The sequence below is a fragment of the Pyxicephalus adspersus genome, chromosome 5, assembly GCF_032062135.1.
Source record: "Pyxicephalus adspersus chromosome 5, UCB_Pads_2.0, whole genome shotgun sequence".
In the NCBI taxonomy this organism is placed as follows: domain Eukaryota; kingdom Metazoa; phylum Chordata; class Amphibia; order Anura; family Pyxicephalidae; genus Pyxicephalus; species Pyxicephalus adspersus.
The window spans coordinates 33,475,648-33,490,522 of record NC_092862.1 but is presented as its reverse complement, the minus strand read 5'-3'; the positions used below and the strand labels follow the sequence as shown (position 1 = coordinate 33,490,522).

The 14,875-nt window shown below is 35.5% G+C and overlaps 1 protein-coding gene across 1 annotated transcript in view; it reads left to right on the top strand.

The window, feature by feature from the left end:
* The window catches only part of PREX2 (phosphatidylinositol-3,4,5-trisphosphate dependent Rac exchange factor 2), a 180,269-nt gene that overhangs the window by 19,975 nt on the left and 145,419 nt on the right, over positions 1-14,875 (top strand). Inside the window, exon 2 of the mRNA XM_072411080.1 lies at positions 11,786-11,857. Coding sequence (XP_072267181.1) covers positions 11,786-11,857 — 72 coding nt within the window. The remainder of the gene's footprint in view (positions 1-11,785; positions 11,858-14,875) is intronic.

Genomic DNA, 14,875 nt, shown 5'->3' with positions numbered 1-14,875 from the left:
CTATGGTCAGATAATTACTGAACCAATATATTTCCATTTATTACAATCCTGCATCCCTAACGCTTCTCAGTTTTGGTAAACCATACCAAAAATGATTAACAAAAAGTTTTCCGACCATCCCAAGAGCTTTTGGGTGTCTGCCATCATAGGCTCATAAGAATTTAAACTTCTGAGTTATTTAAATGATCATCTAGTCCCGGTGGGCTGCTTTACATTACTACATGTTTCATTACAGAACGTTTTAAAGACAGAAATTAATTGCTCAGCAGGAGAGTCACCTAGGGCAACAATCTGCTGTGTAAAAGTCATGTGTGAATGAAATAGTTAAAAAATATGATAAATGAGTGAATTTATCCCTGTAGTTTATTTATAGAAGAATTAACTCCCATTGTGCTTCACTGCACACTTTATTCACATCTAGTCACAACTTTACCGAGATCACTCTCCAAGGAATAAAACGTTCTGAGATGCTTTAAACACATATTTTAAAATATTTCTTTTTTTCACTGAATGTTTACTCCAATTGCTGTGCCATATGGAAGAGTTTAATCTCCTCTCTGCTGGGTTAGACTCTGAGAAAAGGAATAATGTATTTATATAAATATAGTCTGTATAATGTTTCATTTTTGTGTGGTTGCTGGCAAGTCAAGTTGGCTTATACCTTTGATGGATCCTAGTAGCAAGCTATAGGAACTAGCAATGCCAGTTTATTACAACTTCAAAAGTCATTATAAAGTCTATTGGTGGTCCCATGTTCCCCAGTTGGTTATCCATGATGGAAAATGTGCAAAGCATTGAGAAATCCTTTAACAAGAGCTCTTGCAGTAAGAAGGTGACGCTCCAAGCTACCACCGGTAAATTTCATTATTGGGTTTTTCCGAGGGATAAATAGAGCCAGAAGCTGACTCAATACACCTAAACTTGAACTATTTTTGGATGCAGTTGACTTTTATTGTGCATATTACATTAAACAATATAAATATTCTGCACTCCACTTTAAGTAGAGGAAAGGGTGAGGCTGCACAGAGGAGTGTTTGACTCATTCTGAACACTAAATTTATTTTAGTTATTTTAGCATAACACAGTATTGTTTTTTCAATGTATTTAATGCTGCTACACATAGGTAGGTATTGGTAGTTTTCAGTATGAAAATGCTAACCTAGCACTTTTGGCATAATCAGACAGGTGAAACCAATGTGTTTCAGTAGCTGCAATACCAAAATTTAAGTTCCTTGTATTCTGCTTCTTACTGAGTACACAGACCACCGTACCAGGCTAGTAGGAAGGCAATAAAAGTGTACTTTTTGAAGCACATGGTGTGTGTATCGTTATTCGCTCTTTCAATTTAATACTTCCATCACCAACCAGTTTCTTTAACAGGTGATAAATATTTAAACCATGTAGGTTCTAGCGCTGGGTTTACCCTTCTCAGAGTTACTGTATTGATTTCTATTTCATTGCTATTGAAAATGCAACTCTCATTGTTTTCTATTCAGATTTTTGATTTAAATAAATATGCTTGGTGTCTGCATTCCAATTGCAATGTATTGCCAAGTGTCACAACAATGTATTTCTGGTCATATAATTGAAGCAGTGATGTCAGTACCTTCCATTTGACACAATGCCAGACTAACTGATAGCAGCCCAATGCTGTATAGGGTTCATGATTATGTTCTGTTTGATATCATCAACCTTCCCCTTCCTCTCCTATAGATCCAGAATAACATTTATAAAGGAAATAGAGGAAATATGGGGAGCTAACTTTTTAAATGTTCTGTGATTGCAATAAAATAAATGGATGTTTACAGATTTAATCAAAATGGCCCTGATTTATAAAGTTCTCCAAGGCAGGAGAGAATACACTTTCAGCAGTGAAGCTGGGTGATCAGCAAACCCGAAATGGATCTGGATCAAGATTGAAAACATTTGCTAGCAATAGCAAATTACTTTTAAGATATGTATTCCAGATTTTCTGGATCACCCAGCTTCACTGATGAAAGTGTATTCTCTCCAGCCTTGGAGAACTTTATTAAATCAGGGCAAAATTTTATTATTATGTTACAGTGGCCACTAACATCCTGAATGGTTATATCTAGACCAAAAGTACTGTATACCTATATCTAAAACAAAACTCACAAATTTTAGCTTGGTATTCTAATTTTTTTTAGAAATAATTATCACGTTTTTTTATACAGGTTTAATCAAAATAATAACCCCGTAATTCTTCTTTTGACATGTCCTGTTATAAGGTGTAAATGCTGCCTCCCAGTAGTGGTCCTATTTTATCACCCAGTCATAGTAATTTTATTGATGATTACAAGTGGCCCTTTCAGAACTCACTATGAAGACATGGCCCATTGTTGTCACTATCAGGAAAGCCTCCCCAATAAATACTATAAAGCCATTACTGGAGTGAATGTAGACAGAAAAGGGGCTACAAAGAGGATACGTTAGATAAGCAGCACTCAGGTGCAAGAAAGGATGAATTAAAGGTTGAATTAGTTTTGTTGCTAAAAACTGCAATTGTGTATGGCACACTGCTTCAGCAAACTCATTTTCATTGAGCTAGGGTTTAGATCTTTATTTTTTCTCTTTTATATAGAGATTTAAAATTTATATTAGGTAAAATAAATGACAATGCTTATTGCCTATGCTAACATCTGTCTAGGTATTGTTTTTTTTATGGTATTGAGTGTGGGTGACAGGTGTTCTTTGAATCACTACTTTATGGGGATGTCACGTTTCATCTCAGGTTACTTTTGTTATACTGTGTTAGAAATCACACATTTTAATTCACAAGACTTCAGTGACAAACTGAAGGGACCATTTAGTTTAATTTGCTATTGGCAGCTTGCTTTATAATGCAGTACTGCAACCTCAAAGTCTAATAATGTGATTTCTAAGCAAGAGAACCATTTAAACTCCTTCTAAGTATAGTATAATCTGTTTTACCTAGCTGCAGGCAGACTGTAATGACTATGGCAGCTTGCTAAATATTACCCTGCTTGTGAACACAGAGCTTTAAACCCTTTTGGCAATAAAAGTGATTTCTGTTTGATATATTAGCTAGTTTCCTAGAAGGTCTCTCATTAAATATTCATATATTGTATTACTATTTAAAACATAAAATTGCTTAAGACTTGAATATTATTTTTCTGCTTAAAACACAAAATTATTGATCTGTAACTGTCTATTAGAAGAAGATACTTGGACATAATGAACTTCAGCCTTATCTTCGGTCTTGCACAATTGTAGAGGCTCCCGTCTAGTATTTCACTGCATGTAGTCCACTTTTCACCGTGTAAATTAGAAGTTGCAGTAAGTCATAACTTGCCAACTTTATAGCTTAAGTATATCTTTCTTCATGTAGCCATTCGTTATTGCAATTATGGAGGCTTAGGCTGTATACACCTGGCAGATAATCATTGCTCAAGACAAACATTCATGCTCATCTCCAGCAAAATGACATGTCATTCCACATCATTCTTCGATCCATCCTATAGGTCTACTACCATGAATGTCAATGGAGGAGATCAGGGTGCCACTCCACTCTCCATAGAATACAATGGGAGCTGTGTGTACAGAGCTTGTTTATTCATTATTTCCAGGTATAGAATTTGGACTTGTGTACATAGCTTTAGTTTTCACATGTAGGCATTACCTAGTACATGCAGAGACAGTAAGGAATACCCACTCCGCCAGACTGGCATCCACTCATCAAGGCATTTGATTATTTGCATAACTACTCTCTTACGCCAAAACCACTGCTTGTTCTGAGGGTTCTTGGGAGTAGTACTACCAAGACATACCCTGCTTGTCCCTTCCAACAGCCATAATCAGCCTACATTGCTTAGAGAAGTGCACAGATATTAAGTACATAATTGAAACTAGAAGTTTTTATTTCAGAATTTTGTCAGTGTGTAGATAGGATCTAAGTAGGAGAAGAACCGGGGAAGTTTGAACCAGGAAGCAAAATATAAGAGGATTAAATATTATCTTTAAGTGATTTCCAATGTTCCCTGATTTTGGATATACTGAAAGTTTCTTAATGATCTATTAAGGGGTAGACCCGTGATCCGGCAACTCACATTCATCAGAAGGGTTAGAGTGCTACAGAGTATTTCTGGGCTGGTGTGATCATCTTCATAATAGTCAGCCTCAGTCATGGATCAATGTAATAGCTAACTTTTACAAAATTCTGTAGCTGGTTGGCATTTCAATTCGATAAAGTTTGTTGGCACCGGTACATTGTATTTGTAAGCTTAAAAAGGAGTGGTTTTATAGACATGGTTAAGTTGCTGAGAGGTCTATTCAATACTTTTACAATGAATCCCAATTAGGTTTTGGACCTGAATACAGACCTTTCAAGATCTCTGCCCTTTAGCATTTGATGCTAAACCCCAGATAAATGTTTTTAAAGGTTTTAGAAATAGTGGAGAAATTCTGTTTTTATTTCCATCCATAACCTTATTGGGGATTTTTCCTTTAATGCCTTTTCCTGTAACACCTGACAATATGTATTAAATGGAAAGTATGCCATTAGAGCACATTTAGTTGCCCATGTTCATACTTCAGGACAAAAATATTATTGTTAGCCCATGAGTCTAATGAGTTTTGAAAATTACAATCACATGACTAAAATGAATACACTTATCCTTATGTTAAAGCTTTATGCATTAAACCTATTGCAAGAATTTCTAACCCTTTCCCTACTTTGCTATAAATGTTTTCTCATTTTTGTCTGTCCTTTTCTAAATGGTTTTAATGGCTTTGTAGCATTTGTAGCAACACTTGAAACCTGAGTATGTTGGCTGTCCATCCATCTTGGTGAATAAGTCACCTCTGGGTGGTCACGTTCTTCCAGTTTTTGTGTGTCTGTTAATATGGGTATAATATTTTTGAATATTCTTGGCCATCTATTGTTGTAAACCTGGATCTACACTTACTTGGTGTTAATTATACTCTGATAAGATAATATATTTAAATGAAAAAATATAGGAATTTTTTTTTTCAAAGCAATAAACGTATCATCATTCACTACAGGTGAATCAATCTAAGTTGAAATACATGCTGGAGCTTTGGGGCAAGCAGGTGAAGATGAAAAGTAAGAGGTGTCATAAATGCACATTGTCAGCCAAACTCTTAGCTGAATGTTAGCTCACTTGATCCAATGGAAAAAAAAGTTATTTTTATTGGTATTTTTTTGATACCTTGCTGTGTAAATATAAGTTGGCATGATTTGTTATCACACTAAACATTATACTGAAGATTATTTCAGGTTAGGAGTTTTCAGGTTAGGAGGTTTGGATATGAAGTCTAGCTAGGGAATACCAAACACTGAATGGGTGCTATGAAGATATGTCCCTTTAAATACTTCACAGCAGAACATGGATTGAACTGCTCAAACCCTAACCAGGATTCCTGATAGCTAACAGGCTTCAGTGTAACTGTTCATAAACTATATGCACTGCTCAGTCTATATCTGTGTGTATTCACTTTTAAACCACTAGTGAGTAAGACATTGAGATCAGAAACCAAGAGCCTAAAACATGGTACCTACCTATACTGTCACCTACCTTGCAAATATGCCAGCAGCCCTAAAGCTCAATGTGTTCTTTTATGTGAATGCTGTCCGTCGTGCTTAAAGTTGTACTTTACCTGCCTAATAAACCTTGGTGCTATGATAGGCAGCCTTAACGTATAGAAGATAAGGGCTAAGCCATTGGTGAACTTCAAAAAGTTATTGGCCCTGATTAAATAAAGTTACCCAAGGCTGGAGAGAATACACTTTCATCAGTGTAACTGGGTGATTCAGCAAACCTGGAATGGATCTGGTCCAGGATTAAAAACATTTGCTATCAAATAGCTAATGACTTTTAGGAAATCCATTTCAGGTTTGCTGGATTACCCAGCTTTACTGATGACAGTGTATTCTCTCCAGCCTTGGAGAACTTTATTAAACTTTATTAAATCAAGGCAAATTAATTAAATTATGTAATAGTTCAGCTCCTGCAAGGTATGTAAGAGTACATATGAAATAGTATCTTCCACCAATTCCACAGCCAGTTCAGTAGGCAGCCGGAACCCTATTCAAGTTTAGTATCTGAAGAATAAAATGACTGATTGGACAATAAAAATTTCATTCATTTATTTTAATAATTCTTATTACTCCTGAATAATATGAAGATCTTGGCAAATTTCTGCCCTTCATGGCAGCCGGAACCCCATTCAATGCGGTTGCTTAAAGTCTTTAGCTGTTCTGACAGTAAGCAGTAAGACGGGGGACAGCCCTAGATAAGCTGAGTCCAACTGAATTTAGGTGGCATCTGAAATTGCAATTGACATGAACCTTTAAAACAAACTAATTAAAAAAAATAAACTTTTTTTGTTAAAATGAAGTTTTGCATTAACATGACCACTGGTTCAAATTAAAGTAGCAGATCAATATAGCACACCCTGTAGATACATACTGTTTCAAATATTATATAATAAAAATCATCATGTTGCAATAAACCATCTAATAACGTGTATAAATAAATAAATTGTTTTATAGCTAATTTTTTATCTGACCCATGATGCAAGTATCTGTAATGTAACAGGTTCCGCTACAATGTATTACTTTGTACTTTCTTTGTGGTGTTATTATTCCAGATAACACAATAAAAGCTCAATTTGTCCATAATATTTTGTGAATGATGGGACAGTTTGCAGTTGAATTTATCAATAAATCCCCAGAAGTGGGAATAACTTCTGCAGCTGCAATGCAATTCTTTTTTGCGTGTTTAGATATAGAGTTATATATGCATATGTAATAATGAAAAATGTGATATATAAACTAGGGAAACGTAAGCTGCTAATAGTAGAGGTAACAGAGTGGTTAATAAGTGGATTGAAGATTAAAGTAATAACTTACTTCTTTAGCCAGTTATTTACTTCATTAGCAGTTAGTATCCGAAGATTAAAATGACTGATTGGACAATAAACATTTCATTCATTTATTTTAATAATTCTTATTGCTTCTGGATAATATGAAGATCTTTGCACATTTCGGCCATTCATGTCAGTTTCTGCGCCTGAATGATCTTACAAACCATTTTTCCTACCACCATTTCACGTTAGTGTATATACATGTAGTCCTTCCTGCTATTAAACTGTACACATATAAATGACATGATCATTTTGTTTTTGTTTTATAGGTGTTATGTATCTATATTTAGAAGTGGATTTCATGATATGTAAAATGTGAAATATTATTTACTCACCTTACAGTGTCTCACGTTTGAGTCTACTAACTTCAAGGTCTTTGGGTAAATTGATGTAATGACTACAATCCTAAGCAATTGAATTTTTTAAAATATTTTCTTTCCAAATAGTTACAAACTTGTTTTGTGTACAAATTAAATAGCTAAAGGCAAACCAGAACAAGAAATAATTGGAAATTTTCCAATGGTAACATGTCTCTTTGACAGATATCTAAAGCTAGCCATTGTCTATAGTTTATCCAGACTGTAGTTTAATCAGTTTTCTATTTCACCAAATTGTTTGATATAAATGCCAACTTCTGGTTGACAATCAGCTGATCATACCACCACACACTTTAATCAATGCAGGGCTAATTGATTGCAATTAGGCAACATGTAAATCGATCATTATATTTTTACTTGATTGGTGTCTCAATTTAATTGCTAAAGAAAGTGCCTAGAATTAGAAATTGAGAAAAACCTGTAAGATAAGTTGAAATGTTTTCGTTTTGGTTGATTGAATAAAAAAAAAGTATCAATTCATGGTCAGGTCTATGAAACGATGGAATGAACTGCTTGATTAAAAAGTTTTCGTTATCTAAGGCTAGTCTACCAGGGGAATTCCCTCTTGTTTACTGATATCCTCTTCTTGTTGAGTCTACAATACATCTTTAAGTAGCAACAGCAACTTTAACCCTCTTTCTCTATTCAAAATGAAAAAAAAAGTTTTGGCTTTGGATATTTTTTAAGTAAATCAAATGCTGAACATCTTTTCTTATAAGACATTAAGCTTTCTTGTTAGAATATTCTTGACAGAGCTTAAGGTGGTTCCATGAAAAAAATGATAGGCATGAAGATTTTGTATAGGCTTGAGTGTCCACCTTCCCACTACCATTATACTATGCCTGATCCTGGTGATAGGTTGGTCAGTAAACCTGATGTATTCAAGCTCTACAAGACTAAAGGAAATAGACTAGAAGAGAAAGATAGACATGGAAGAACCTGAGTGATCCAGCAAACCTGTAATAGATCTGGTCCAGGATTTAAAACATTTGCCAACTAATAGCAAATGATTTTAAGAAATCCATTCCAGGTTTGCTGAATCACCCAGGTTGTCCCATGATAGTCTATCTTCTCCAATCTTGGAGAGTTTTAATAAATCAGGCCTAATGCAACAGGGGAAAATGGGTTATTATTATTAATATTATTAATAAACAGGATTTATATAGCGCCAACATTTTACAGTGCTGTACATTAAATAGGGGTTGCAAATGACAGATGAATTCAGACAGTGATACAGGAGGGGAGGACCCTGCCCCGAAGAGCTTACAATCTAAAAGGTGGGGGAATTAACACACAATAGGATGGGGTTATGGTATTCTATTCCTTCTATTCCCATTCTGCAGAAATTATGATACTTGTGTGCCATTGGTGGTATTAAAGTGGAACTAAAGCCTACTTATACTCACCTGTCCCCCTTTCTGTACAGAAAGCTGCCACCTTCTTTCTTCTCTTCTATGTTCCAATGTTCAGCCATCGTTATTGGGTGGGCTGGGATGACATAGCGGTACATTATCCAGACTTGTTATTACTCTTTTGATTTTTAGATTGTAAAAAACTAGTTTACATTCTAAGGAAGTGAAAATATTTCAGGATCTATTATATTGTAGAGTCATGTTTGTGCTTTATTAATGCAATATGCATATGATTGATGTGGTTTGTGCAATTATTCTAATTTTCCATTGGAGATGCTTTATATATATAATTGCCTCTTGGTTGACTGCATTGCTGGCAGCACAATGAGAAAAAGGTCTTTTGGTTAGTGAGAAGGTGCAACACATCTGAAAGTGACCTACTCAACTGAGACACATATTGATTTTTCATTTCAGCTTAACATTTATTGACTGAGCAACAGCATGATACTCAATGGGGAAGCTCCAAGCTTATTACTTTATGTATGGGATCTGCAGAATTCCCAGACTGACAAAATCATGTACTGGCAAGGTGACTTCTTAGGAAGTTCAAGTTCAAAAGTATTTACTTGCTGAACTTTTGCAGTTGTACCTAAAGAATTATAATGTGTTTTTTAACTATATTTCTATTTCCCGTACAGATTGATCAATGATAACAATTGAGCTTAATGCATGAAAAAAACTGAATTGCACATGCACTTTATTGTTTATTCAGTGTGTGCTAAAACTTCTCCATTGGCACAGGGAGTACAGTCAGCACAAATGTATATTATATTGGACCTTACTAGATTTAATGGTTGCAGTTTTTTCCCTCTACCCAGTGATCCTGCAAATTAACATTGCTCACTCACTGTAAATCACTGTAAAAGCATTGACATACAAGGTTTTGCACTCCCACTTTGGGCTGCAAACTTATCTACAGACACCTGCATGTTCAGGGAGCATCAAAAGATCAAACCTATACGACATGCCATACATAGTGGGGGAGACCACAATGTTGACCAATACATATAGCACTAAGCAATGCAAAGAGATGGCAAAAAAAATGATAGCGTAAAACATATACAGCACACCTCATAACATACTTATTTCTCAATGTTGAATTCTATAAATGAAGCTGAAAATGGAGGAAATACCTGTTCATCTACCCAAAGGGGCACTTAGTCCTCTTGTGGGCATACAACACAGCATTTTTGGACTGAGTAGTGTCAGTCCTGTGCAGTTCTTTTTTTGCTTAACTGCCCAAACTCAACTTCTGTCCTATACCTTAGAACATAGAAACTAATCATTTTATATTCCCAAGGTAACAATTGAGAAAGAATAAATAAACTCCTTGAGATAACACAGGAAATATGCAAAAGACCTAGGACAGCTCTGAATTTCTAAGATGATAAACATTTTTAACTGTTCATTGTTAGGGTTTATGCACTTCAATTGCTGAAAGTGACCTTTGAGCAAATTCTTTCAGACAAGTATAAAAAATGTGCATGATGTTATGGACCCTACGTTTTTAAATGCTACGATTATTAAACTATGGGTTATATAGTGGCCTTTCCCAAGCACGGCATAGATGTTGCTTCCTATATAGCTTCCTGAATAAAAGGAAAATGTGACACTTCCTATAACAGATCAACATATTTTCTTTTGGAACAGGAAATGTTTCCAAATGAAAATCATATGCAAAGTCCTATATCAGCTTCCCTGGGAAAAAACACGCTTCATGTTTTTAATATGTGCAAACTAAATGCAGCAGATTTCCCACACAGTTAATATTTCAGATACATCTTGGTTTGGTGTAATTCTAAGCAGAAGGAACAGAAACTTGTGTGACTTTATAACTGCCTACATGATAATGTGTCCCCCGTGTACTTAATATGATACTACCAGATAGGTAGTAACCAGGAGGCCATATAGAGGGATTTAACAGAGCTTCAAATGTATGATGTGATTTTATTAATCCATTCAGTCTGGGTTCATTGCCATGTACTCTTTAAATGTGTGATATGTGTCTTCTCACAGCTTGTTGTATGTTTCTGGCACTACAAAAAAAAATGTACCCCAATTCTCCGTTATCTCTTACGTACACTTCCCAAAATCATGTTAGTGTTAAATTCCAATCATTTTCAAACAGTCCTTCACGGGCTACGATGCCTTTGCAGGAAACGTTCATATCTTTAATTCAAAATGGAACAAAGTGAAATGAAAGGCTGGGCACTAGTGTTGGGCCATCTACAATGCATTGTATAGGAGTCCTCACTTATGCCCAGAAGTAAAGGGTATTTAACTTAAGGTTGACCAAGTGGAGCAACAGGGATGAGTATGTTCCTATTCCAGACAAGGTTTTATATATATCAGTGCAAACTGGGTGACCCAAACAGTTTTTTTGTATTATTCTTTTGTTTTGTTTTATATATTACGAAGAATTACATTCAAAAGTTTGGAGCAGATTTTTTAAAGTCATACCTTTTTTTATTTTTATTGGGGAAAGGATTAGATCCTCTGTCAAGTTTGTATTTCTGTCTATATCCCATTGAATAGGAAGAGGGGAGGGTTATTTATCATGTTGATGATGATTATCATAGTTTAACCCTTACAATTATTATCCAAAACTATAAAAAAAAAAATGCTGCCAAAAGTTATAGGTCTGCCTGTGGTTTAGAAAATTCTCCCAGGTCTATACGTTTATTTATGACGATTCTTCAACTTTCACTGTACATGGGCCACTTTCCATAGAGCAAGTCCATTAGGAAAAAATTGAGTACTACAATAGAAAAGATTTTCTGTGCGCATTATCCTCAGGGTTGTTTTTTCCTGTCCATGCATAAGTTTGCCTTGCTGTGCAGGGCATTGTTGGAAGATGAATGATTGCTAGTCAATATAGCATTATCCTTTAAAAAAAAACCTTTACAACTGGACTAATGGTTGTATTTTATACTTGTTTGGTTTTCCACCCATATAACACAGATACAGTATAGTTGTAAATTGCTCATTGTTTTTCTTGATTTGCTCAGTTGTAGTAATGTAATGTATTCAAACAGCACATTCTCACATTTCTCTCTCTCTTTTTTATAGGCGTTTTTTCATCGAATGATGCAATATGCAGCCTCCAAATGTGATAAAAATGTCACAGAGGAAACCGTAAAGGTTAGTTTTGAAATGCTTGATGTTTGTGTTGTATTTTTAGAATGCTGAGCTGTATTTTGTCTTCCTCAAATTACATTAGAAAGAGTCCTGACCTGGTTAGTAAGACGGTAGCCTAACCCAATCTCAACCTAGCATAGGACTTTGTTTAAGATTTTCTTTAAAGTTCACCAGGTAGGTCATGATTAAAGGCAGAATTGGAAAGTACCATCTGAACAGGTAAGTGTAGAATTAAAGGATCAGGTGTAGGAGCAGCTGTCTTAAGCTACTTACACATGTCCAATGGTTGTCTGGCGTGTGTACAGCACCAATCGTCCATCATCTGAATGACCGTTCTGGCGGATCTACGGACGATGGACGAGTAACGATCAAAATGAAAGGGAAGGAGGGAAATGCGCAGCAGGGTGTTGCTCCGTCGCTCACCCCCTTCCCTCTCCATTGAGCAGAATGGTGCTGTATGTACAGCATTCGTTCATGCACAATGCAGTGCTAGTCGTTGGATTGTGAAAGATCCTTTCCAACGACTATTATTGCACGTGTGTATGCAGCTTTACTATTGTGGCTTGCCTGGTGACGTATTTGCTCATTTTTTGCATATTTGCTTGGATAGATTTCAGAGATTTTGATGCTGTTGGTTCTGATAAGTTTTTGTTGCCTCTTTTTATGCCCCTTTTTGGCATATAAGTTAATTTTTATAGCATAAAAAATGCATGGTTAGTTGTTATCTATTCTGCCCTGGTAAACATATAAACATCTATATCTCAGCATTACTGGGTGAAAATCTTCAGCTGTACTAAGTAAAATGCTCTATAACCCACAACTGAAAACATTTGTGTAATACTAAATGAAGCAATAAATTATGTTATTTATTCAGGCAGTTCAAAAGGTAATGATGATGTGAAAGTACTGTAAGCCACTGTACTAATCAGAATTGATTCTACAGTATACTGACCCCAGAAGCTGCTATGGGTTTTTGTACTTTACACATCATCAATTTTCTTTGTGCTGTGCTACTGAATAAGCATGTATGTTATTGATGTGCTTTATCATTACTACAATATCTTTTTAAGATGTCCATATCTAAAATGATACATTTTCTCCTTAATTTATCTTAACTGGATCTTGTGATAATGTTCTAAAAAATGTTGACACTGTATTAGTTATTGGGTTCTTTTTCTGTGCTACATGATAAATGGTGCCTCCACCCTAGATGTGACTGTGCTGGAGCCTTGGGTGTACAATATGGCTAAAAAATGAAAACTGTCATAGCCTGTTGGAGATAGCCTTTATTTTGTGTGCAGTCAACCATAAAGATGAATTATTTAAGATGCTGGCTGAAAAGGCTTGAAAATTTGCATGTATTAAAACGAATAGGAGCAGATGTGTTGAGCCAAGGTAAAAAGCCACAACAGCCAGACATAAATGGCTCAAACCTTCAATACAAAAGAACATTGGTTGGGCTATTCTAATCAGTGCAGTGAATATTCCAAATACATGCAAATGAGGAAAAGTCCAATATTTCCCTTTTTCATTTAATCTGCATTAATTAAAACGGAATATTCATTAGGCAACATGGGTTCTTGTGGGATCCTGGTCTTTGTTAAATCACCAGTTATCTTGTCAAATATTTTTTTCCAGCTGGAGTGTTTTTATTTTTACCTCTCTTATTTCTCACAGTGTCAATTGCCAGTAGTCAATCCATTCAAAATATATGTTTCACCAATAGTTGTTGTCAGCTTACTGCTAGGCATATCTTTGGTTAAGAGGTAGCCAGTATTCTCCCCCGAAATGAGGTCCTGTATTTTGACCTAGTTTCAAGTAACCACCCAAAACAGCTGGGTGGTTACTAAAAATTGCTGGGTGGTGTGCCCAGCTAAAAGGGGCTGGGGAGAACACTAGGTAGCCGATTGCTAGCCATCCGCACAAAATACTGCCTAAAGCAGATCTTTTGGCTTCAGTAGTTTCAGTTAAACACCTGAAACATGAATGCACTGCAGTGCAAGATGTGCCACAGTTAACTAAACACCTGAGTTGCATTTTAATTCAATGTCAGAAATTGGTAAAGGCAGTTGATCAGAATACTAACATGGCTATGGCAGCTGTATTGGTCCGCTTTAAGGCGTTAAAGAAATAACAGCCCAATGCTAGTAAATCTACTTTTAAAGTTCTGATAAGATAGAACTGTGACACAGAAGGGGTTATTGCAGAATTAAAATGACTGCATACCAGTGTGCAAGGCTTGGCCATCTTGTACCCATCATAAATGAAGTATTGTACTGCACTATATCGATTGTTTATGATTTTGAGATGTAAGGAAATCAGTCTCTACTCTTACCTGTCCCAATAAACTTAAAAAATGTGTACTTTCCACATAAAATAAAGAGAATATTATTCACTTGGTATTCAATGCTGTGCCCTCTGTCCTTAGCACATAATGGATTGTGCAAATATTCCCCAGCTAGTTCAGAATAATTTTAAACCTTTGGAGCATTAATCTTTTTATCTGTGATGCTGCCTCTACAGTGCTGTGTACCCACCACAAACACATTACATTTCCAGCTCTAATCAAAGCTCTGGGGAATAAAATGGAGATACCGAGGCGTTTACTTACATTCCTATATAAAGGATGTAAATGTATGAAAGAAAATGCTGCACTGTGTGTGTCCACTCCTAATGGGAAACACATTCAGAAAGCCACAAAGGATTTTAAATTGTGTTTTTATTGCAAAAGAAAAAGAAAATGCAATCCATTAGAAGCTGAATACAAATTAGCATCAATGGAAAATAAGAGAACGGATAGAACATCATATGTTAAGCTGTAAAGGCCTAGAAGAAATATGTACATGTGACTGCAAATATGGTGACATTGTAGCTTTATAGTTGACCCTCATTCCAGAGATGTTTTCAGGTTTACTGGAATTGTTCTTCCTGGAAATGTCACTGACCAAAGGCCTATAAAAATCCTTAATTTTCCATGCATTAGTTTTAGTAATTTCACTATTAAAAATCTGATATAAAACA